Here is a 25,461-nt window from a genome sequence, read left to right on the forward strand (position 1 = left end):
GGACATTTGGCTGAGACGTGTTGCACATTTATATTTCATGTAACATTGATAATGTTTCTTTTAGATCAAAACAGTAATTCTCAAATGAGAAATGGGAGGGTGTCACAAAGATTATTTGCAGCAATATTAGTGCACTGCTGCTGTTTTACAGTATTGAAAAGGCTGGTCACTATTTCTGAATATTAGATGTAAACACATTTAGAATTTTTATAAGTGTGCCTTGGTCACATGATGTGCATTTGCCTGAAGCATGCACTGCTTTGCACTCATTGTCCACAAAATATGCATTTTCCAAAGGTTTGAAACACTGGGCAAATATCAGCTGCCCGTATGATGTGCATATGCCAGAGGCTTTCATGGCATGACATATATTATAAGCTAGCCAAAGAGAAGCCTGCACAGGTGGACATTTCTGACTCGGATATGTGAAGTTTGCAGACTTCCATTATATGCGCTGTTATTCCAAAATTGTGCTTTAAATGCACTTTTGATTTCAGCTTTTTCAAAATGCTCCATAACACTTGCAGTTTGTTAACTGCTAAGGTGTGCCTCTCAACGGATCATATGGTGCTTTCTCAAATGGGTCGTTTTGCCCCTGGTACCATAGTTTGTCCCAAGCTTACCCTGACTAACACTTGCTCCACAAAGGGAGCATACGGCAATGTTTGCCTCCTTCTGGCTAACAGAAAAGGAACTTCAAACTGGAGAGCTCAACTTTCTGATGCTGCTGGTGCCACCGCCAATGTTGGATGAACTTGCGGTGGGTGGGCGTTTTGATGTTTTACTCCCTGGCTCTGCAATACCTACTTCTACTGAGGGGCTTGTGAATGAAGGTCGCTACCAGAACTTTGCAAATATGGCAGCTGGTGTTGTGGTTGGATCTGTGGTGCCTCTGCCACATCCTCCCTGGGAAGTTGAAATGGGTAATGTCTCCTGGGGCTGGGCTAACATCCATGATGACTGACTCATCGTCATCCTCCTCTTCTACATCTGTCTCCTTGAATCTAAGGGTTTCCGTTTCCCTAGCCTCATGTGAGTCATTTTGTGACATGTCTCCCTCTCAGACTGAGGTGGGATCCAAGTGGCTTTCAGATCATCAGACGGGTGCTTAAAGAAGAGGATGATGCACCACTAACCCTCCTTTTTCTAGCTGGAGAACTGGAAGACAATGGATCTTCTGGAGCAGATTGCTCTACTTCCCCAGCAACATGAAGCTCAATAAGCTGAATCTCCTGAACTTCTCATACCTCGGGATGAACTACTATTGGCAGTTGTGGTTGTTGTTCTTATCCACTTCTCTGCATATCCTTCAATGATTGGGTACTACTTTGCAATAGAGAAAAATAAATGTCAACATCACTGCTCATCGACGTTGGCGTGATTAGATTGGCTGTCTCTGTGGCAGACATGGGCTTGAGCCTAGACTGGGGTGGGTACACTGAATTTGGGGTGCTGCTCCCCACATGATCCCCAGAGGCCGGTACAGCAAGCACAGTTTTTGTTTTGCAAAAAAAACATGTGAGGCGACATACCAGTGGTGGTGGTGGTGGTAAGCTTCTACTTGTTCTCACTGGCTAATTTCTTGGTAGCAGTTTTGGGCTTAGCAGTGGCACCTTTATTTGGGGCCATCTTCAAGCTGGTATTTAGCAGCAGCACTTAGCTTCACAAGGTGAAGAAATGTTGGTTGTGTAGGTCACTCACTCATCATGCCGTGCACAGGCCTTCTTTTTTGCAGTACTGTGAGTGATGTGTGGTTGTCTCTTGTTGTTGTCTTCTGGTCATCCACCAAAAAGAAAAGAAGCAAGTAGGACATCTGTGAAACGTGGCATTGTTGCGGTTCAAATGGTAGCACAAACTAAAAATTATCATTTATTGTGTGGTCACTGTTGTTACTCCCTTAATTAACAATACAGTGTAAATATATCTACTCATTTGTAAAACTGAAAACCACATTAAAATATAATTACTTTCATTGTGAGTAATCACTCAGGAAGAATAAGAGAGAGCGAAAATAACAATAACAACAACAACCTACAGATGAAACTGTTTGCTTTATGTGTGGCATGTGACATCACGTCACTGACGAGGTGTGATGTGGCACTGACTCTGCAGAAGGTGCACCTGACAAATGACAATGGAAGGAATAATCCCTAGACAATGAATGCTGTTGTGCATCTACAGCAGACATGAGGTTGATTTGATTGAAGCATGATATAGTGGGAAATGGAATACACAAAGAATGTATGTTTATTATACAAAGATTTAAAAAATAATTGACAAATCATTTTTTTTAAATTGGAAAAGGTAACTAATAATTAAGCATAAGTGAAGTTATCCTCAAAGATAAAATAATAATGTATTATTAAACTGCTATCTCATTGGTCCACCATCCATGCAGCATATTTCAAAATGGGCTGAATTTGTTTGGACATACAAAATGACTGCACACTAGGCCTGGGCGTAAATTTCATTCCACTTGCGGAATTTGTGATATTTTGACATTTTCGCGTTCCGCAGAGAGCACGAAAATGTCAAAACTTTCGCAATCTGCCGCGAAACGGAAATATTTCATTGTTCGCGCTTTAAAAATGCGTTCTCGCACGCGCGGTAGCGACTTACCGGGTCCCTGCGTTTCCCGACGAGTTTTCCTATCCGTTCGCGTGCGCCACAAGATGTTGGATTGTTGGTAGGCGGTCATGCTATCCCGCAAGAGTTTGCGATCGCGAACACATAATTCGACCCACAACAGGAAATAAGCATCGCGAGCAAGAGGGTCTCACCCATTAGCGACTGCATGGGCAAGTTAGAGGTAAATTTCCCCGCGAGCACGCAAAAACATATCGAAAACGGGCAAACAAGGCAATCTCTGCATCTTCGCGAAAGTTCTTAACACATGCACTGCTACAAACCCCTGTCCACTACGCATGCAGTCCTTCAATTACCCAGTCGGTATCTATACATTCCAGCAAACACCTTGTCACTTCCCTTGCACTCCTTCAGTGACCCATTCAGCACCATCTACTAATCTAATAAGTTATAAGTTCACACAGGCATTCTCCCTGCAGTACTCTAATCATTCAGTCAGTACCCAAGTACTCATGAAGTGACCCAGGACTTAACACATGCACTGCTACAAACCCCTGTCCACTATGCATGCAGTCCTCAAACTACCTACACACTTGTCATTCACACCTTCAATTACCCAGGCAGTACCTATACACTCAAGCAATCACCCTGTCACTCCCCAAGCACTTCTCCAATCAGCCCTCCAGCACCATGAACAAATCCATTCTCTGCGGCAAAACACAAACACATATAAATTCACCCAGGCACTCTCCTTGCAGTACTCTAATCATTCTTTCAGTACCCAAGTACTCATGCAGTGACCCAGGCCTTAACACATGCACTGCTACAAACCCCTCTCTACTACACATGCAGTCAACTAACCACCTACACACTTGTCTTTCACACTTTCAATTCCAAGGTAGTATCTATACACTCCAACAAACACCTTTTCTACTCCCCATGCACTCCTCCAGTCAGCCATCCAGCACCATGTACAAATCCAAACACTTTGCCAAAACTTAAACACTTATAAATTCATCCAGGCACTCTCAATCTCTGCGAAAGTTCTTAACACATGCACTGCTACAAACCCCTGTCCACTACGCATGCAGTCCTTCAATTACCCAGTCGGTATCTATACGCTCCAGCAAACACCTTGTCACTTCCCTTGCACTCCTTCAGTGACCCATTCAGCACCATCTACTAATCTAATAAGTTATAAGTTCACACAGGCATTCTCCCTGCAGTACTCTAATCATTCAGTTAGTACCCAAATACTCATGCAATGACCCAGGCCTTAACACATACAATGCTACAAGCCCATGTCCACTACGCATGCAGTCCTCTAACAACGTACACACTTGTCTTTCACGCCTTCAATTACCCAGGCAGTACCTATACACTCCAGCAATCACCCTGTCAATCCCCATGCACTTCTCCAATCAGCCATCCAGCACCATGTACTAATCCATTCACTGCGTCAAAACCCAAACACTTATAAATTTACCCAGGCACTCTACTTACAGGACTCTAATCATTCAGTCACTACCTAAGTACTCAGGCAATGACCCAGGCCTTAACACATGCACTGCAGCAAACTCCTGTCCTACTACGCATTCAGTCCTCTAACCACCTACACACTTGTCTTTCACACCTTCAATTACCCAGGCAATACCTATACACTCTAGCAATCACCCTGTCACTTCCCATACACTCCTCCAGTCAGCCATCCAGCAGCATGTACTAATCCAAACACTGCACCAAGTCCCAAACACTTATAAATTCACCCAGACACTCTCCTTTCAGTAATCTAACCATTGAGTCAGTACCCAAGTACTCATACTATGACCCAGGCCTTAGCACATAGACTGCTACAAACCCCTATCTGCTACGCATGCAGTCCTCTAACCACCTACACACATGTCTTTCACACTTTCAATTCCCAGACAGTATCTAAACACTCCAACAAATACCTATTTACTCCCCATGCACTCCTCCATTCAGCCATCCAGCGCACATACTAATCCAAACACTACGCCAAACCCCAAACATTTATGAATTCACCCAGGTACTCTCCTTGCAGTTCTCTAATCATTCAGTCAGTACCCAAGTATTCATGCAGTAACCCAGGTCTTAACACATGCACTGCTACAAACCCCTGTCCACTACGAATGCAGTCCTCTAACCACCTACACACTTGTCTTTCACTCCTTTGATTCCTCAAGCGGTATCCATACACTTGAGCAAACACCCTGTCACTCCCATTGCTCTCCTCCAGTGACCCATTCAGCACCATGTACTAATCTATTCACTGTGCCAAAACCCATCCACTTATAAGTTCACGCAGGCACTCTCCAAGCAGTACTCTTATCATTCAGTCAGTACTCAAGTACTCATGCAATGACCCAGGCCTTAATACATGCACTGCTACAAACCCTTGTCCACTACGCATGCAGTCCTCTAACTACCTTCACACTTGTTGTTCACACCTTCAACTATCCAGGCAGTACCTATACACTCCAGCAATCACCCTGTCACTCCCCATGCATTCCTCGAATCAGCCATAAAGCACCATGTTCTAATCCAAACACTGTGCCAAAACCCAAACACTAATAAATTTACCCATGCACTCTCCTTGCAGTACTCTAATCATTCAGTCAGTACCCAAGTACTCATTCAATGACCTAGGCCTTAGCACATAGACTGCTTGAAACCCCTATCCACTATGCATGCAGTCCTCTAACCACCTACACTCTTGTCTTTCACACCTTCAATTCCCCAAGAAGTATCCATACATTCCAGCAAACACCCTGTCACTCCCCATCCATTCCTCCAGTCAGCCATCCAGCAACATTTACTAATCCAAACACTGCACAAAAACTCAAAAACATATGAATTCACCCAAGCAATCTCCCTGTAGTACTCTAATAATTCAGTCAATACCCAGGTACTAAGGCAATGATCCAGGCTTTAACACATGCACTGCTGCAAACCCCTGTCCACTACGCATGCCGCATACTAACCACTTACACACTTGTGTTCCACACCTTCAATTACCCAGGCAATATCTAAACACTCCAGCAATCACCCTGTCACTCCCTATGCACTCCTCCAATCAGCCATCCAGGAAAATGTACTAATCCATTCACTGCGTCAAAACCCAAACACTTATAAATTCACCCAGGCACTCACCTTGTAGTTCTCTAATCATTCAGTTAGTACCCAAGTACTCACACAATGACCCAGGCCTTAGTGCATACACTGCTATGAACCCCAATCTAGTACACATGCAGTTCTCTAACCACCTACACACTTGTCTTTCACACCTTCAATTCCCAGGCAGTATGTATACAGTCCAGCAAACACCTTGTTAATCCTCATGCACTCTTCCATTCAGCCATCCAGCACATTTACTAATCCAAACACTAAGCCAAAACCGAAACACTTATAAATTCACCCAGGCACTCTCTTTGCAGATCTCTCATGATTCAGTCAGTACCCAAGTAATCATGCATTGACCCAGGCCTTAACACATGCACTGCTCCAAACCCGTGTCCACTACGCATGCAGTCCTCTAACCACCTACACACTTGTCTTTCACACTTTCAATTCCCAGGCAGCATCCATACACTCCAGCAAACAGCCTGTCACTCCCCTTGCACTCCTCCAGTCAGTAAACCAGCACCATGTACTATTCCAAACACTGTGGCAAAACCTAAACACATAAACATTCACGCAGGCACTCTCCTTGCAGTACTCTAATCATTCTTTTAGCACCCAAGTACTCATGCAGTGACCCAGGCCTTAACACATACACTGCTACAACCCCCTGCCCACTATGCATGCAGTCTTCTAACCACCTACACACTTGTATTTCAAACCTTCAATTACCCAGGCAGTACCTATACACTCCAGCAATCGCCCTGTCACTCCTCCAGTGTCCCATTCAGCACCATATACTAATATATTCACTGTGCCAAAACCCAACTACTTATAAGTTCACACAGGCACTCTCATTGTAGTACCCTAATCATTCAGTCAGTACACAAGTAGTCTTGCAGTGACCCAGGCCTTAACACATGCCCTGCTACAAACCCTTGTCCAATATACATGCAGTCCTCTATTATTATTATTGCGAGTTTTAATATAGCGCCTGGTTACCAAAAAGGCATCCCCGCGCTTATCCAGAGGAAAGCGACGTCACATCAGCACAAGAAATCAGGCAGGAAACAAGAAAGTTTTCAAGAGTTTACGAAAACGTAAAAAGCTTGCTTCCGAACGCAAGTACAGAGGGAGGGAATTCCACAGGGTAGCCACCCTTATGGAAAATCTTCTTCCACCAGTTCTTTCTCTCCTCACCCTACTGACTTGCAGCAAGTGTTGATGGTCGGAGCGGAGAGAGCGGGGGGCCTTATAGGCTTGGACCATATCCTCAAGGATAGGTGGCCCTTTCCCCTGTAAAAGTTTGTGGGCTATGCACAGCGACTTAAATTTAACCCTCTCTCTGACGGGGAGCCAATGTAGCGCCTTTAGAGCAGGGCGAGCGGACTGACGCCTAGGGACATCCGTCAGAAGCCTGGCAGCCGCATTCTGCACTTGCTGCAGTTTATTTAATGTGCATTCTGGGGCACCCAGGAAAAGGACATTACTAAAGTCCAACCGCGAGATGATAAGCCCCTGAATAAGTAACCTCCTAGAGGCTACTGGCAGGAGAGGTAGGATCTTCCGACCTGACCGGAGCAGGCCGAAACACACGCCTGAGATCTTTTTCGCGTGTGTTTTAAAGGAAAGGTCCTGCTCAAGCCACACCCCGAGGCTCTTGATCTCCTGTTTAGGGGTGGGCACAGGTCCCAGACAACTGGGCCAGCTGCTAGGGGGTAAAGAAGGTGAAGAATTCCCTAGCAGCATCAGTTCTGTCTTAGAGCCGTTGAGCTTGAGGGCTGAGCTACACATCCATGTAAAGATCTTCTCCAGGCATGTGTGCAACCGGTCGGGATGATGAGACGATTGAGGGAGACCTACTACCAGCTGGGTATCATCAGCGTAGCTGATGATTTTAATACCCAGAGGCAGTACCACACTCTCCAGCGGGGCCATATAGGTGTTAAATAAGGTAGGGCTCAACGAAGAGCCCTGTGGCACCCCGCACTGGAGAGGAACTGAGGATGATTTCTCAGGGCCTTCCCATACCTCAAATGACCGGCCTTCCAAAAAGGATACGAACCACTTGAGGGCCACCCCGGAGACCCCCACCCCTGACAGCCGTCGGAGAAGCACCTGATGGTCTACGGTGTCAAAGGCAGCACTGAGGTCCAGGAGGATCACTGCCACTGATCCCCCTGAATCCAGAATGCTCCTTGCACTCTCCACGACTGCTAACAGGGCGGTATCAGTCCCCTGACCGGGACGGAACCCAGTTTGAGAATTGCCCAGAAGGGCGTTGGACTCCAAGAAACGTGACAGGCGGCTATTCACCAGCTTCTCGGCCACCTTACTGATGCCGGGGAGCAGGGATATAGGCCTAAAGTTGGCAAGGTCGGCTGGATCCAGGTTAGGCTTCTTTAAAAGAGCCTTCACAACCGCACCTTTCCAACTGGGGGGTACTACTCCTTGGGCAAGGGACAGATTTATAAGGTCCGTCACAGGCCCGCCGATGGTATGGGCTACCTGCTTCAGGTATTTCATGGGTGCAGGATCTTTCGGAGAGCCGCTTTTCATAGATGTTAACACTGTGAGGACTTCTTCCACAGTAACCGGACCAAGAGAGTCCAGCTCCACCGGTCGCCCCCTAGAATGAGACCCTGGACTTTCTCACGTGGGTCCTCATGAGTGACCTGAGGTTCGGAGCTTTCAAAAGTTCTTTAATGACCCTAAACGATTCCTTCGGGGAGTTGGCCGCAGAGCCAATTCTCTCCGTAAATAATCCAGTTTTAGCTACCCGAATTGCAGACTTGTAGGTACTAAGAGCCGCCCGGTATTCTTTACGGCTCGTTTCGCTCCAGTCTTTCCTCCAGTACCGCTCCAGCCTCTTGCAACCCTTCCTTAGCGATCTCAATTCAGGTGTATACCAGGATGCGGATCCTACTCTCTTTCCCTTAGTAAGTTGTTTTTTTTTGGGAAGGAGAGCATCCAGCGAGTTGGTAAGCCAGGCATTAAGATTCTCATCCGCCACACACGGATTGGGCCCAGGAGGAGGTCGTGACGCCTCCAAATGTGCCACCCATGTATTCACTGGGAGCCTAGACCAGGCTCTGTCCAAGACAAAAGCCCTGGGGGCCAAGGCAGCTGGGATGTCAAACTGCCACTGGGCAGGCACCATAAAGTGGTCTGTCCAGGGTAGAGCCAACGATGGAAATGCTCTAAGGCCCACCGTGTTGGAAAGTATAGGGTCCAGCAAGTGGCCTTTCTCATGAGTAGCCCCTGAGTTGGTCAGGTGAAACCCAAACACCTTGAGGTCACCTAGCAAATCCACTCCCACGGGATTAAGAGGGTCGTCCAGATGAATGTTAAAGTCGCCTAACAGAACGAAATTGCCCGTGGAAGAGGCAAGAAGTGCAATAGTTTCCAGAAGAGAATTAAGAAAATTTCCCAGGGCGCCCGGAGGGCGATAGATAAGCAAACCCGCCATAGATGCGGTGTGGGATAGGCGAAGGGAGAACTGATAGCTCTCACAATCGCTCACCCCTCCCTCCTGGACGTTACAGACTAAAGAGTCCCTATAGAGGATAGCAACTCCTCCTCCCCCCCCTACAGGCCTGTCCTGATGTGAAATGAGATAGCCAGGAGGGAGTGCTCTAACTATATCGGGACCCGAGCTGGAGGAAAGCCAAGTCTCAGTTAAGAATAACGCATCCAGCTCGTGGTCCAATATAAGGGAATTAATCTCAGTCGCGTGACTAGGCAACGACCGACAGTTCAGCAGCGTGATGGAGAGCGCTGCTTTAGCGAAAATCGACTTCTGCCCTACATTGCAGGCCCTACACGACAAAAACGGTGGCAATACTTCCTGGGCATGTTTACAGGAGGTCGGATGAAGAGTCCGGTGTAACAAGAGATCTTCCCTGCCATACCTGATACACGTTCGTGATGACTCCGACGGATCTAGCATAGGGGCCATCCCTAAGCCCGTCCGGGCCCGGACGGGCACAGACGGGCTGAACTCTGGCGTAACTCCGGCGTCAGTCAGGCGTCCCCGCTGCGCGTTCCCGCTGCGCGCCGGCATGGCTGCTTTTATGCTCACCTGTGAGAGATGGAGAGCGAACTACAGCGCGCAATCTATGCCCCTCACCCAAGATGGCCGCCGACAGGACAAGGGCCGAGGACCCGCCAAATGCGGTGGTTTTGACTATTATATGCAGGTAAGATGACAGCTGTGGGTGTCTGCGTGGCCAGGCTTAATTAAAAGCAGGGGAAAGTGCCCAAAACGAAATAACAAATTATGAGGAGAAAAACGGGAAGAATTAAAAAATCACGGCTCAAAATCACCAGTGACTGCTGCTAAATACAAGCGCTTCTGTGAGTAACGCGCTCAGGTTGGAAAGACCGAACCGGTCAATTTGCCTGCTTTTATGCTCTAGCCACTTACACACTTGTCTTTCACACTTTCAATTCACAGACAGTATCTAAACACTCCAACAAACACCTATTTACTCCCCATGGACTCCTCAAGTCAGCCATCCAGCACATATATTAATCCAAATACTACGCCAAAACCCAAACACTTATAAATTTACCCAGGCACTCTCCTTGCAGTTCTCTAATCATTCAGTCAGTACGCAAGTAGTCATGCAGTAACCCAGGCCTTAACATATGCACTGCTACAAACCCCTGTCCACTACGCATGCAGTCCTCTAACCACCTACACACTTGTCGTTCACACCTTCAATTACCCAGGCAGTACCTATACACTCCAGCAATCACCGTGTAACCCCCCTTGTACTCCTCCAGTGACCCATTCAGCACCTTGTACTAATCTATTCACTTTGCCAAAACCCAACCAATTAAACGTTCACACAGGCACTCTCCTTGCAGTACACTAATCATTCAGTCAGTACCCAAGTACTCATGTAGTGACCCAGGCCATAAGACATGCACTGCTACAAGCCCCTGTCCACTATGCATGCAGTCCTCTAACCACCTACACACTTGTCTTTCACACTTTCAATTATCCAGGCAGAACCTATGCACTCCAGCAATCACCCTGTCACTCCCCATGCACTCCTCCAGTCAGCCTTCCAGCACCATGTACTAATCCAAACACTGCGCCAAAACCCAAACACGTATAAATTCACCCAGGCACTCTCCTTTCAGTACTCTAATCATTCAGTCATTACCCAAGTACTCATGCAATGACCCAGGGCTTAACACATGCACCCCTGTGCACTTCGCATGCAGTCCTCTAACCACCCACACACTTGTCTTTCACACGTTCAATTACCCAGGCAGTACCTATAAACTCCAGCAATCACCTTGTCACTCCCCATGCACTTCTCCATTCAGCCATCAAGGACCATGGACTAATCTATTCACTGCGTCAAAACCCAAACACTTATAGATTCACCCAGGCACTCTCCTTACAGTACTCTAATCATTCAATCACTACCCAAGTACTCACACAATGACCCAGGGCTTAAAACATGCACTGCTACACACCCCTGTTCACTACGCATGCAGTCCTTTGACCACCGACACACTTGTCTTTCACACTTTCAATCACCCAGGCAGTACCTATACACTCCAGCAATCACCCTGTCACTCTCCATGCACTCCTCCAGTCAGCCATCCAGCAGCATGTACTAATCTAAACATTGCGCCAAAACACAAACACTTACAAATTCAACCAGACACTCTGCTTGCAGTACTCTAATCATTGAGTCAGTACCCAAGTACTCATACAATGACTGAGGTCTTAGTGCATAGACTGCTACAAACCCCTATCTACTACGCATGCAGTCACCTAACCACCTACACTCTTGTCTTTCACACTTTCAATTCCAAGGCAGTATCTATACACTCCAACAAACACCTTTTGACTCCCCATGCACTCCTCCAGTCAGCCATCCAGCACATATATTAATCCAAATACTACGCCAAAACCCAAACACTTATAAATTCACCCAGGCACTCTCCTTGCAGTTCTCTAATCATTCAGTCAGTACGCAAGTAGTCATGCAGTAACTCAGGCCTTAACACATGCACTGCTACAAACCCCTGTCCACTACGCATGCAGTCCTCTAACCACATACACACTTGTCGTTCACACCTTCAATTACCCAGGCAGTGCCTATACACTCCAGCAATCAGCCTGTCACTCCCCTTGTACTCCTCCAGTGACCCATTCAGCACCTTGTACTAATCTATTCACTTTGCCAAAACCCAACCACTTAAAGGTTCACACAGGCACTCTCCTTGCAGTACACTAATCATTCAGTCAGTATGCAAGTACTCATGCAGTGACCCAGGCCTTAAGACATGCACTGCTACAAGCCCCTGTCCACTATGCATGCAGTCTTCTAACCACCTACACACTTGTCTTTCACACTTTCAATTATCCAGGCAGTACCTATACACTCCAGCAATCGCCCTGTCACTCCCCATGCACTCCTCCAGTCAGCCTTCCAGCACCATGTACTAATCCAAACACTGCGCCAAAACCCAAACACGTATAAATTCACCCAGGCACTCTCCTTTCAGTACTCTAATCATTCAGTCATTACCCAAGTACTCATGCAATGACCCAGACCTTAACACATACACTGCTACACACCCCTGTGCACTTCGCATGCAGTCCTCTAACCACCCACACACTTGTCTTTCACACGTTCAATTACCCAGGCAGTACCTATAAACTCCAGCAATCACCTTGTCACTCCCCATGCACTTCTCCATTCAGCCATCAAGGACCATGGACTAATCTATTCACTGCGTCAAAACCCAAACACTTATAGATTCACCCAGGAACTCTTCTTACAGTACTCTAATCATTCAATCACTACCCAAGTACTCACACATGCACTGCTACACACCCCTGTTCACTACGCATGCAGTCCTTTGACCACCGACACACTTGTCTTTCACACTTTCAATCACCCAGGCAGTACCTATACACTCCAGCAATCACCCTGTCACTCTCCATGCACTCCTCCAGTCAGCCATCCAGCAGCATGTACTAATCTAAACATTGCGCCAAAACCCAAACACTTATAAATTCAACCAGACACTCTGCTTGCAGTACTCTAATCATTGAGTCAGTACCCAAGTACTCCTACAATGACCAGGGTCTTAGCATATAGACTGCTACGAAGCCCTATCTACTACGCATGCAGTAACCTAACCACCTACACACTTGTCTTTCACACTTTCAATTCCAAGGCAGTATCAATACACTCCAACAAACACCTGTTTACTCCCCATGCACTCCTCTAGTCAGCCATCCCGCACATATACTAATCCAAATACTACGCCAAAACCCAAACACTTATAAATTCACTCAGGCACTCCCCTTGCAGTACTCTAATTATTCAGTCACTACCCAAGTGCTCATGCAATGACCCAGGCCTTAACACATTCACTGCTACAAACCCCTTTCCACTATGCATGCAGTCCTCTAACGACATACACACTTGTCTTTCACACCTTCAATTTCCCAGGGATTACCCATACACTCCAGCAATCATTCCGTCACTCCCCTTGCCATCCTCCAGTGACCCATGCAGCACAATGTACTAATATATTCACTGTGCCAAAACCCAACCACTTATACGTTCACACAGGCACTCTCATTGTAGTACTATAATCATTCAGTTAGTACCCAAGTACTCATGCAGTGTCCCACGCCTTAACACATACACTGCTACAAACCCCTGTCCACTACGCATGCAGTCCTCTGAACACCTACACACTTGTCTTTCACACCTTCAATTTCCCAGGCAGTACCTATACTCACCAGCAATCACCCTGTCACTTTCCTTGCACTCCTCCAGTGACCCATTCAGCACCATGTACTAATACAAAAACCTGCGCAAAAACCCAAAGACTTATACATTCACCCAGGCACTCTCCTTGCAGTCCTCTAATCATTGAGTCAGCACCCAAGTACTCATACAATGACCCATGTCATAGCACATAGACTACTACAAACCCCTATCTACTACGCATGCAGTCCTCTAAACGCCAAGACACTTGTCTTTCCCACTTTCAATTCCCAGGCAGTATCTATACACTTCAGCAAACACCTTGTTATTCCCATGGACTCTTCCAGTCAGCCATCCAGCAAATATACTAATCCAAACACAATGCCAAATCCCAAACACTTATAAATTCACCCAGGCACTCTCCTTGCAGTTCTCTAATCATTTTGTCAGTACACAAGTAGTCATGCAGTGACCCAAGCCTTAACACATGCACTACTACAAACCCCAGTCCACTACGCATGCTGTCCTCTAACCACCTACACACTTGTCTTTCACACTTTCAATTCCCAGGCAGTATCCATACACTCCAGCAAACACCCTGTCACTCCCCATGTACTCCTCAAGTGACCCATTCACTCCCATGTACTAATCCATTCACTGTGCCAAAACCCAAACACTTATAAATTCACCCAGGCACTCTCCTTGCAGTACTCTAATTATTCAGTCACTACCCAAATGCTCATGCAATGACCCAGGCCTTAACACATACACTGCTACAAACCCCTGTCCACTACACTTACAGTCCTCTAAACACCTACACACTTGTCGTTCACACCTTGAGTTACCCAAGCAGTACCTATATACTCCAGCATTCACCCTGTCACTCCCCTTGTACTCCTCCAGTGACCTATTCAGCACCATGTACTAATCTAAACACTGCGCCAAAACCCAAACCCTTATAATTTCACCTCATTTGCACTTCTCTAATCATTCTGTCAGTACACAAGTAGTCTTGCAGTGACCCAGGCCTTAACATATGCACTACTACAAACCCTTGTCTGCTACGTGTGCAGTCTTCTAACCACATACAAACCTTTCTTTCAAACATTCAATTCCCCAGGCAGTTCCATACACTCCAGCAAACACACTGTCACTCCCCTTGCACTCCTACAGTGACCCATTCAGCACCATGTACTAATATATTCACTTTTCCAAAACCCAACCACTTAAAAGTTCACACAGGCACTGTCCTTGCAATACCCTAATCATTCAGTCAGTACCCAAGTACTCATGCAATAACCCAGATCTTAAGACATGAACTGCTACAAACCCCTGTCCACTATGCATGCAGTCCTCTAACCACCTACGCACTTGTCTTTCACACTTTCAATTACCCAGGCAGTACCTATACACTCCAGCAATCACCCTGTCACTCCTCATCAACTCCTCCAGTGACCCATTCAGCACCTTGTACTAATCTATTCACTTTGCCAAAGCCCAACCACTTAAAGGTTCACACAGGCACTCTCCTTGCAGTACACTAATCAGTACACTAATCATTCAGTCAGTATGCAAGTACTCATGCAGTGACCCAGGCCTTAAGACATGCACTGCTACAAGCCCCTGTCCACTATGCATGCAGTCTTATAACCACCTACACACTTGTCTTTCACACTTTCAATTATCCAGGCAGTATCCATACACTCCAGCAATCACCCTGTCACTCTCCATGCACTCCTCCAGTCAGCCATCCAGCACCATGTATCAATCCCAACACTGCGCCAAAACCCAAACACTTATAAATTCACCCTGGCACTCACAATTGCAGTACTCTAATCATTCAGTCAGTACCCAAGTACTCATGCTGTAACCCACTTGCTCTTTTCTACTCTACTCCTGCCTCTTTCTGCACCCCTGTTGGTTCATTCTGCACTTTCCATGCTTCTTTCTGCACCTCTCTTGCTTCTTTCTGCAACCCGTTGTCTCTTTGTGTACCTCTTCTGCCTCTTTCTCCACTTTTCTTGCCTTTTTCTGCATCTCTCTTCCCTCTTTCTGCATGTCTGTTGCCTCTTTCTGTACATCCTTTGCTTCTTTGTGCACCCCTGTTGTGTCTTTCAGCACTCATCTTCCCTCTTTCTGTACCTTTCATGCCTGTTTTTCCATCTCACTTGCCTCTTTCTGCACTTTTTTTGCTTCTTTCTACACCTCTGTTGCTTCTTTCAGCAATTCTCTTGCCTCCTTCTGCACCTCTTAGTTAGAGGTAGTTTTAATCCTCTTGCTCTAATATGAAATAGGGTTATACAGGGGAGGTCATGCCAATCACAGGGGAACCCTAACCCATAGTGTACCCTAGTGAATGTAAGTGTTTTCACTGTATTCTAAGTGTCTTTCAGCATAGCACTGGCTGCCTACCTGGTTAGTCAGTCAGTTATCCTCAATACCCATTATCAGAAAGATGGGGGTACAGGATGACTTTGCAACAAGGCCTCTTTCTGCTCCTCTGTTGGTTCTTTGTGCACATCTCTTGCTTCGTTCTGTACCTTTCCGTCTTTCTGGACTTCTGTTTCCTCTTTCTGCATTTCTCTTGCTTCTTTCTGCGCCTTTCTTCCTCTTTCTGCACATGTCCTACCTTTGTAGTTTTAAATTAGCATTTAAAAAACATGTGAAATTTACTGAAAAAAACACAGGATTCAGGGACGTTATAGTTAGAAATTAGGATTCAAAATCTCTTTGAAATTCACTGAAAAAATCATAGGTTTCAGGGAAGTTATAGTAAGAAATTAGCAGTTCCAAAATCTTAGAAATTCACTGAAAAAACCACAGGTTCAGGGATGTTATAGTTAGTTGGACATTTTACTTGTACAAAGCCAGAGAAATTCAGCTGTTATAGTTAGTTCAGCTAACTATAACTCACGCTCCCACAATGCACTGCTGATGACGTCACATATTCACACCGTTCATGACGTTCCTGCATGGAGGGCGTTTCCATAGTCCAGCCTGCTGCTGACGAGGGCCTGAGTGACTGTTCTTCTCGTCTCGTGGGGATCCACTTGAAGATCCTGCAGAGCATTCGGAGGGTGTTGAAGCAGGATGAGGAGACGGCATTGACCTGCTTAGTCATGGAGAGGGTGGAGTCAAGGATGACCCCCAGGTTGTGTGCATGGTCGGTGGGTGTCGGGGCTGTTCCTAGTGTCGGCCACCAGGAGTCGTCCCAGACTGAAGGTGTGGAGCCAAGGAGGAGGACCTCCGTCTTGTATGAGTTCAGCTTCAGTCAGCTGTTCCTCATACATTCGGCGATGGCCTTCATTCCTTCATGGAGGTTGGTTTTGGCAGTGTGAGGGTCTTTGGTGAGGGAGAGAATCAGCTGGGTGTCGTCGGTGTAGGAGATGATGTTGAGGTCGTGCTGTCGGGTGACGTGGACGAGGGGTGCCATGTAGATGTTGTACAGCGTTGGGCTGAGGGAAGAGCCCTGGGTTACGCCGCAGATGATTTCAGTGGCAATGGAGTGGAAGGGGGTGGGGGGCGGACGCTCTGAGTTCTGCCGGAGTGGAAGGATGTGATCGAGTCCAGGGCCTTCTCTTGGATCCCGGCGACGTGTAGGCGTGTTCATTCTGTGCAGTGGCTGACTGTGTCGAAGGCGGCTGACAGGTCCAGGTCCAGGTCCACAGTTTTGTTTGGTAGACAAACCTCCCTGATTTGATTTTCATAATCTTCCACTTTCTTATTCTAAAATGTTGGCATGTATGATTTTGTTATCTAGATGGAGTTTTTTCATGTAAAGAAAATAATTTTGTACATTTTGATTTCTTTCTCCTAGATCTTAAGGACAAGCCAGAAATCTCCCTTCCTGATCGAGTGATCGAGGGTGAAAAGGTGACTGTGGAGTGCAGGGCGCCCGGAAGGTGCTCCGGGACCGCCCCGGAGATTACCTGGAGCTTTGAGTCAAAGTCTGAATATAATCAATCCTTTTATAATACTGATAATCTGAATGGTACGAAAACCAATAAATCTACTATCACATTCACAGCCTCGAGGGACCATAACAACACACATCTGTCTTGCACCACATACTTTCCTGCTGTGAGGAAACAAAGTACATCGAGCATCACTCTGACTGTTGAATGTAAGTACAGCCTTTAACCATTGCACAAAATAACAATCTCATGGCTTCTCAGTTTCATAAAGTTGTTTGTTACATTAGTGGCAAAAACCACAGTAGTGAAGTAAGGGGTGGATTAGGTTTGCAATGAAGGCTTTCATCAATGTCAGAGACATTTTCTGTTAGAACTGGGATTTTCTGGTTAGCTAAGGCTTACGCCAAAGCCAGGCAGAAACCACCATTCTAGTCAGGGTAAGGGGGTCACACGCCAAGATAACCCCTGCTCACCCCCTTGGTAGCTTGGCACGAGCAGACAGGCTTATCCGGGAGGCAATGTGTAAAGCATTTGCGCATGCACACAACAGCAACAACATCCTAGGCAAACCACAAAAGGAACTCCACACAGGGGTGTATAAAAATAACTTTTGTATTATCCAAAAACACATCAGATAGTATCACACAATATACGTTGTGCCAACTGGCACGGGCAATATTCACACAGGATTATTTACACCAGGACAGGGCCTCATGGGCCACTGTCAGAATCAACACTTAGCAGAAATAGCACTTCTAGAACTTAGAATAAGTGTAGCACAAAATAACAATTATAGGTCACAACCAGTAACCACTGGTAAAGGTAGGTACACACTACGCAATACTAATAACCATAGGCCTAGATCACGCAGGGACACAAACTCACTAGTATAACATACTAGGCAAAGTAAACTCCTAAGCATTAACACATTTAGAAGTATAACACAAGCATAAAGGCAAAGCACATTACGCAGCAATCATATTTAGGCCTAACCAGTATAACTACAGTAGGCAATCTCTCACTAGTCTAAACGCATTAGACTCTGCCTCCTAAGAATAAATCACATTTAGGGGCGAAAGCAAGAACATATTACACATGATGCATCACAACATTCAGAGGTGTAGGGAAGGAAAACACAGGATGCATAAACATACATTCAGCGGTGTAAGAACAAGGCACATGATGCATCAAAGCACATTCAGAGGTGCAGGGAAGGAAAAACACATGATGCATAAAAACATTCAGAGGTGTAAGAACAATTGCGCAGCACTCACATAAGTTACCACCTGTGACTGTACCCAGGCCAACTGGCCTTTCAGGGGCTAAAATGCCCTAGTCCAAAAGTCAGGGCAGGCTGCGCAGGCAGCCAAGAACAAACCTAAACGTGGCAGCTGCCCACTAAGTGCTGGGTAGCTGTAAGGCAATGGGAACACACGCGTTGGAGCCTCGTGGGCTCAAGAACAACAATGGGGCCAACCACAACGTGGGAGCCTCGGGCGTTCTAGAATGAAATATGCCCCCACAGCAGTTCAACCTCGGGCACCACTGTACCCTCCGGGCCCCCCACAGTGTCCTTTAAACAATATGCCCCCCAAGAAAAGCTAGGCAGGGAGGTCGCGCTCTCTCTTATAAAGGCCCCATTCTATGGAACTTACTCCCCCCCACCTTGAAACAAAACACAAACCTTCAGTCTTTTAGGAAGACTTTAAAAACGTATCTATTTCCGGCCGTTTAAGATATCACCACACTGACTCCTTCACAGTTTATGATTATGATTAGGTTTCTTGGTAAAAGCTTAAGCGCGGAGATATCCCTCCGGGGGTCGAGTCCTGCGCTATACAAGAATATAAATAAAAAAAGCACTGCGGGGCCAAAACACCGGGCAAAATCACGGGCCCTCTAGCCCTCTCCACCCTTTTGAAGTGGTAGGAGCGCCCACTGGCAACCGGGGCCGCTCGATCTCCGGGCCCTTCACGGGGTCTTAGAACTCAATAGTCCCCCTCCACATGGGGGCGGCCAGCAACGGCGAGCCTGCTCATCACCGGAGCCGGATTGGGACCGGCTTTACCATCGGACTCGGGGAGCCCCCCAGCCCTCTCTTACTCACCGGGTGTCTGTTGGGGGACTCCAGCACTCTTCTCCTCTGCTTCTCGGGCGGACTCTGAAGCAGAGAGAAGCGCGTCTCCCCTCAGTGCGGCAGAGTCTCTGCTGCATGCGGGCGGACTTCGGCAATTCCCCGCACCGCTCACCAGGCGCCAGACGGGGCTCTCCCCCACCTCAGGGGAGCCCCGCTCGACCCGGCGCTGGCGTCCTCGTTTCTCCCGGGGCTCCCATCAACTCACGGGAGCCCCGCACCGGCCATACCCCGCTTCTTGCGGCACTTCCTCTTCCGTCCGGTGGCCCCACCCAGAGTCAGGCGGGCCGCGGCGGAGTCGGCAATCCTTGAACACGGCTCGACCCGCGTGAATTCAAACAAACTTGCGGGCAAAGTCGCGGGGTGGGCACCCGGGCAAGTTAAACAAGCACAGGCACCTCCATCACTCACGCGGGGTGGCACCCGCGATTCCTCATAAACACCAAGCCATAATGCAGGGTGGGCACCTGCCTGGAACACAAAGCGCTCCCAAGCGCTTAGGGGCAAAATCAAGCGCTCCCAGGCGCTAGTTGCCCAAAAGCCAGCAACAAAGTCCTTCAGGAGTCCAGGACAACAGGTGGAACACAGCAGCTCCCAGAAAAGGAAAGTCCATCAGGTGTCCAGGAGCTGGGCAGGGCCGAGGGAGGCAAGCCTTTCCCTAGGCCCACGCAGCAGCACGTCCCTGGCAGGATTCAAGTCAGGAAACAAGAACATTTTGTAAGGGGACACTGCCCCTTTTTATACAGTCCAAACCTTTGTCTAAAGGTGCAGGGTGGGGCAAAACCAGGCGCAGCTGGTTTGGGAGCACCCTTGATGAGCTCAGCCACCCCTCCCATTCACTAGTCAGGCTAGGGCCATCAGTCGCACCAAAGGGGGCGGAGCCAGCATTGTGTGGGGAAAGCCCAGCCCTATTCAGGTCCCAGGTGCACCCCTCCCCTCACATCACAATGCTAATCTCTCCACTCACCACCGGGCAGACCCATCCAGACTCTTGGAGCCAGGCTCACCAGCCAGCTCCAGCCAATCACGTGCCAGCACACTCACTACACACGCACACCCATGTCTAGAAGTGGCACTTCCCCACTAGACGCATTCACGCCGCACACATCATTGCGCAGCATTCAATCTCACGAGTTTGCACCTACCATACTCGACCCTGCACTCCCCACACATCAGGAACTACCTTTTTCACACATATTCCCCATGCATTCCTATGGGTTGGCAGGTCACTCTTACACATACACAGAGAGCTCACGCACTTTACACTGTACCACAGTGAAAAAGTGCGCAGAGGCCTAAAATCACCAACACCAGGTTACAGAAATAGGCCAGGAAAAAGCAAAAAGTTTCGGGGTGAACCTGCCAAAAAGGGCCAGGTCCAACACTTTTAATAAAAATATGTATCCACAATCCTAAAGTTGAGAAATCCTATAAAAAATAAATAGCAGATGAGCAATATCTTAAAAAGAGTTTGGAAGAAAAATAGAACAATTTGAAACCTACTTTTATGAGCAAATACACCCATTGTACCTGCAAATGAAGTTAGATATACCAAGTTGTGAAGATAATAAGCTTTTCAAAACTTTAGCGGAGGAATTTGAATTTTCAACAACTGACTTGAAACACGAAAGACCATATTTTAGGAGTAAAAGGTAGGGGTGCACCAACAGCAGCCAGCAAAGACGGATAAGAGAAAGTATCTGCAATCACCAACAAGAGCATCTTTTGTATGAACACTTCTATTTCACTGCACTTTTTGTTGTGCTGCATCTGAAAGGACCCTGGGAACAGGGACATGGACCCTGGGAACAAGGACATGATAAAAGGAGAAGAAAACAGAAGAATTACATGAAAAAAGAGAGAACATAAAACCTTTTCAGCTCATGGGATGGGGGAATATTTACTAATTGGTCAGGCAGTGCAACGCAACAAGCATGAGTTTGTGGAAGAGATAGCGGAAATGCTCCATATTTACAATAATATGATGCATTCCTGCTCTCATTGTGCAGGCGCACTTTGTGCAGCTAGTATCAACGCCATCACCATTGCACCATAGTACCGGGGTGCCTGCATTACAGGGAGGATTGTTACTGTGCAAGAAATAAAACAATCAATGGAGGCATTATTCTCTTTCTGCAGCAGACGAGGAAAGAAGAAACAACTAGGAGAATTAAAGATATTTTTTCTCGTTAGGCCTCACTTGGTAAGGCAAAGCATTTTCATACATTCCCAGGTTTTCTAGATTTATCAAAATCTGGGAATGCACCAAAATCCATGGGTGGATGCGTTGGAACACCCACAGCCCTCCCATGGAACACCTCCTAGCCTGAAATGTAAAGAATTGCAGCTCAAGCAGCTATGTTGCCTTAATTTCTTTCAACCAATGCAGAGCCACACAGAGCAGCCCTTGTGTGGGGTTGTAAGTTTCAAATAAGCCTTTTTGCTGCCCTATGTTGCCATGCTCGTTGCAAGGGCGACAAAGAGGCATAATAAATCTAGGTCCAAGAGCACAAACTAATCGTAGCTTTCAAGGCCGTCATTGTGCTCTATTGTAGCACTACACCAAACTCAAATCACTTACCTTCTTGTCACTAACAATCGTGAATACCTACAATAGTTCCACGAGTGCAGGCTCAATGCCAGACTTTAAGTATAACTAATTTTCACTGAGGAGTTGAACTCAGCATCTGGCCAATATCACCCTGGCTAAGCACAGAAGCAGAACAATGTCAGTTCTAGTATTAAAATGATGTTTGTCAAGAGTCCTATCACCCTCACACTCCCCTCCAATTTAGGGGCCTATTAGGATGACGGGCGGACTTAGTCCGCCCACCATCCTATCGGAATAAGGGACCGCCCGTCATAAGGGCGGGGGTCCCGTGGGGGGTATTATGATGCGTCCGCCACAGTGGCGGGTGCATCATGCATTTTTAACATTGTGGCGGGCGGTGCTCTCAGCACCGCCCGCCACAATGCTAAAAATGCATGTAATGCATTTGCATGCACAAAGCGGCAGGCACCGCGCGGTGCCTGCCGCATTGTGTATGCATATGCAGGGGGGTACCTCAGGTACCCCCCATGTGCATCCCCCACCTCACCTTCACCATGAGGGCCCTCAGGGGACCCCCAAAGTAAAGACCACCTGCCTTTCCGTGGCGGCATTGCCGCCCCGGAAAGGCATCTTCCAAAGGCCATACTAGACACCGCCACCATATTAAGCCTTTTCCGCCCCGGTCGCCTTAAAAGCGGCGGACGGTCTTTCCGTCCGCCGCGGTCCCCCCCGCCATAGTAATATGGCGGCGGGGGGGGGGGAATGGGTGGCGGATGGGCAAGGATGTCGGGCGGATCGCCACCGCCAGCATGGCGATGGCAATCCACCAGGCAAACCCTAATGGACCTCTTACTGTTAATGCTAAGATGAGGAATTACGAAACACACATTCTGGAGAAAGTAGAACATTATTTTCCAATACATTTGTAATCTAACATGTTCACATATGGCATGAAGATGTACGTAGTATATATAGGGGCTGATTGCCAAACGCATGTACATGAGTACTTTTTTAGATACACTTCTATGACTTTGTGAATCGCCCCCAAACATTCAACAACTCATTACTAAAAGTGCAAAGAGTGCACAGTCCTCTCTATTTGTATCAAATGTTTATGTATATTCCTTTATTAATCCTATTTTAGAGGCCAATTCACAAATAGTCATTGAAAGGAATGGAGGTTAAATGTTTTTTTGCTGTTTCATATATCTCAAACTCGACCTCGAGGTATTGGAGCACTTTACATGAGCACAAGTTACATTACACAAGAACACATTCATGTTCTGGTAGGCACAGGGATATTACGTGACTTGCCCAGAATCAAAGGATGTTGAGCTGATGCCTAGACTCGAACCTGATTCATCGGTTACCAATTCAGAAAGCTCTGGCATTGCTCTGAAACAGTTTCAAACAAACAAAAAAAGGGAACATTCACTTTTTGCTAAACAAATTGCTGCCTCTGAAAATGCCCCAAGAAAGTTTTTTTTCATTGTTAAAGCATTCTTGCAGCCGGAGGCTCACTAATCATTCCAACCTCGCAGTTGCTGACCTCAAACCTATCCCTATTTTTCACACTAAAGTGGAAAAGATATGCTTGAATGTTACTAGGTCTGTGGAACACTTTCTCTGGGGCCTAATTCTAACCCTTCTCGGGATAGGGATTGCCTGCTGATTGAGCCATTCAAAGAGATCATGCTAACACATTCTGAAATTATAATTCTAAAAGTAAAATCTGGACCTCCTCTTGATCCCTGCCCCCCATAGGAGCTGTTTCTGCAATCAACCTGCAGGTGAACGCTCTTCTTAATTTATATCTAGGTAAGGATGAGGCGCCTTCAATTTGGAACAAGCATTTGCAATGCAATAGGTCTCACATTTGCAAGAGTTAGAGCTATTGGCATTATAAATGACAATGCCTTTTCTTTATGTGTTTTAAAAACCTACAAGCGGTGTGTACACATGCACTTTGTACATAGTCATGACTGCGCCTCTTTTTCTGCCAGCCTTGCTTCTCGTAAGCAAGGACTATAAGTACACCACTTGCAAGTTTTCAAAACACATATATAAAAGTCATTGTCATTTACAATGCCAATAGCTCAAACTTTCACAAATGCGAGCTCTATTGCATTGCAAATGCTTTTTACTGCAGCATTTTTCAACACTGTGTATTGATTATTTTGGGAGCAGTGCAAGTGTTTGATAAAACGTACACAGCATTGGTTCCCTTTCACCTAGTCTTGAATGCTTGCACAGCAGCTATAAATAAAATGGGAAATTGACACCTGCCTTAATTTCCTGGGCTATCCATCGCATGTAGTTATGTCCCATGCCATTTCTACACAAAGTGTGGTGTGTTTACAGGTGTACTGCTATCTCTCTACACAACAAGGGAACATAGGCTTCTTGTGAAAGACATCTGAGGAAGGGGCAGAGGCGGTGATGCTTACATGTGCACAGTACTGGGAAGCATTGTGCTTGCAATATTGCTTGGTTTAATTAATGAAAAGTAGACTTTTTGAATGTTTGCATTTTGTAATAGAGGTGTTCCCGTTAGGAGTGTCAGGAAGAACGTCCTCGTTTAAAAGGATACCAGAGACGTCTGATCAGAAATAAACTTATATTTTTGCATGTTGTACAAGCTTGTGCTCCTACATGAGTTTTATGTACATAGCGCTCACCACCCCTGACAAGGCACTGTTATTTAAAATGTTTTTTGCGAGATTCATTTGCATTGAAGCTTCTTTGAGCTATAAGCGCGACCTGCTTCAAAGTGCTATATGCCACCAGTTGCATTTTTTGGGCGCAGGAGGAACCTTCCATGCGTGGCCACTACCCGCGAGAGGCCCTGCGGCTGTAAAGGGAACAATGTCAAAGGATGTTTCTGTTTCAAATTATGCTAGCAGTAGCATAATAGGCAAAAGAAATTCCTTTCACGAAGGAAAGGGCGCAGTACAACAGGCTGTTAATAGGTGTCACTGGAACACCTAGAAAAGAAATTCCAGGGACACCTAGTAACAGCCTGTGGTACTGCGCCCTTTCCTTTGTGAAAGGAATTTCTTTTTAATTACATATGTCATAACATTTCATGAGCTGCAGTATCATCTTTTCAAAGGAGCTTTATTTCTGCATCTTCAATATGGGAGTGATGCGCCAACATAAATATGCATTTACAAGTTTGCACCGTTGGGTGCAGAAAACAAACGGCATAATATTGCAAATGTATCTGCAGCATTTCTCTGGACCATGTAACTAAGAGCCAGACCGATCAATCACAGGGCATAGTTTTCATATTGAAAGCTTTGTTTGCCACAAATATACGCCTCATTTCACAGGATTCTGGTGCACAAAACTGAGTTAGCCCTCCTGCTTATTTCCTTTTTTTTT

General features: G+C 46.6%; 1 protein-coding gene across 1 annotated transcript in view; it reads left to right on the plus strand.

Moving 5' to 3' along the window:
• The window catches only part of LOC144769678 (sialic acid-binding Ig-like lectin 13), a 285,815-nt gene that overhangs the window by 184,016 nt on the left and 76,338 nt on the right, over positions 1-25,461 (plus strand). The window contains exon 3 of the mRNA XM_078653871.1: positions 17,296-17,601. Coding sequence (XP_078509997.1) covers positions 17,296-17,601 — 306 coding nt within the window. The remainder of the gene's footprint in view (positions 1-17,295; positions 17,602-25,461) is intronic.

Source organism: Lissotriton helveticus, chromosome 7 (assembly GCF_964261635.1).
Source record: "Lissotriton helveticus chromosome 7, aLisHel1.1, whole genome shotgun sequence".
Taxonomy (NCBI): Eukaryota; Metazoa; Chordata; class Amphibia; order Caudata; family Salamandridae; genus Lissotriton; species Lissotriton helveticus.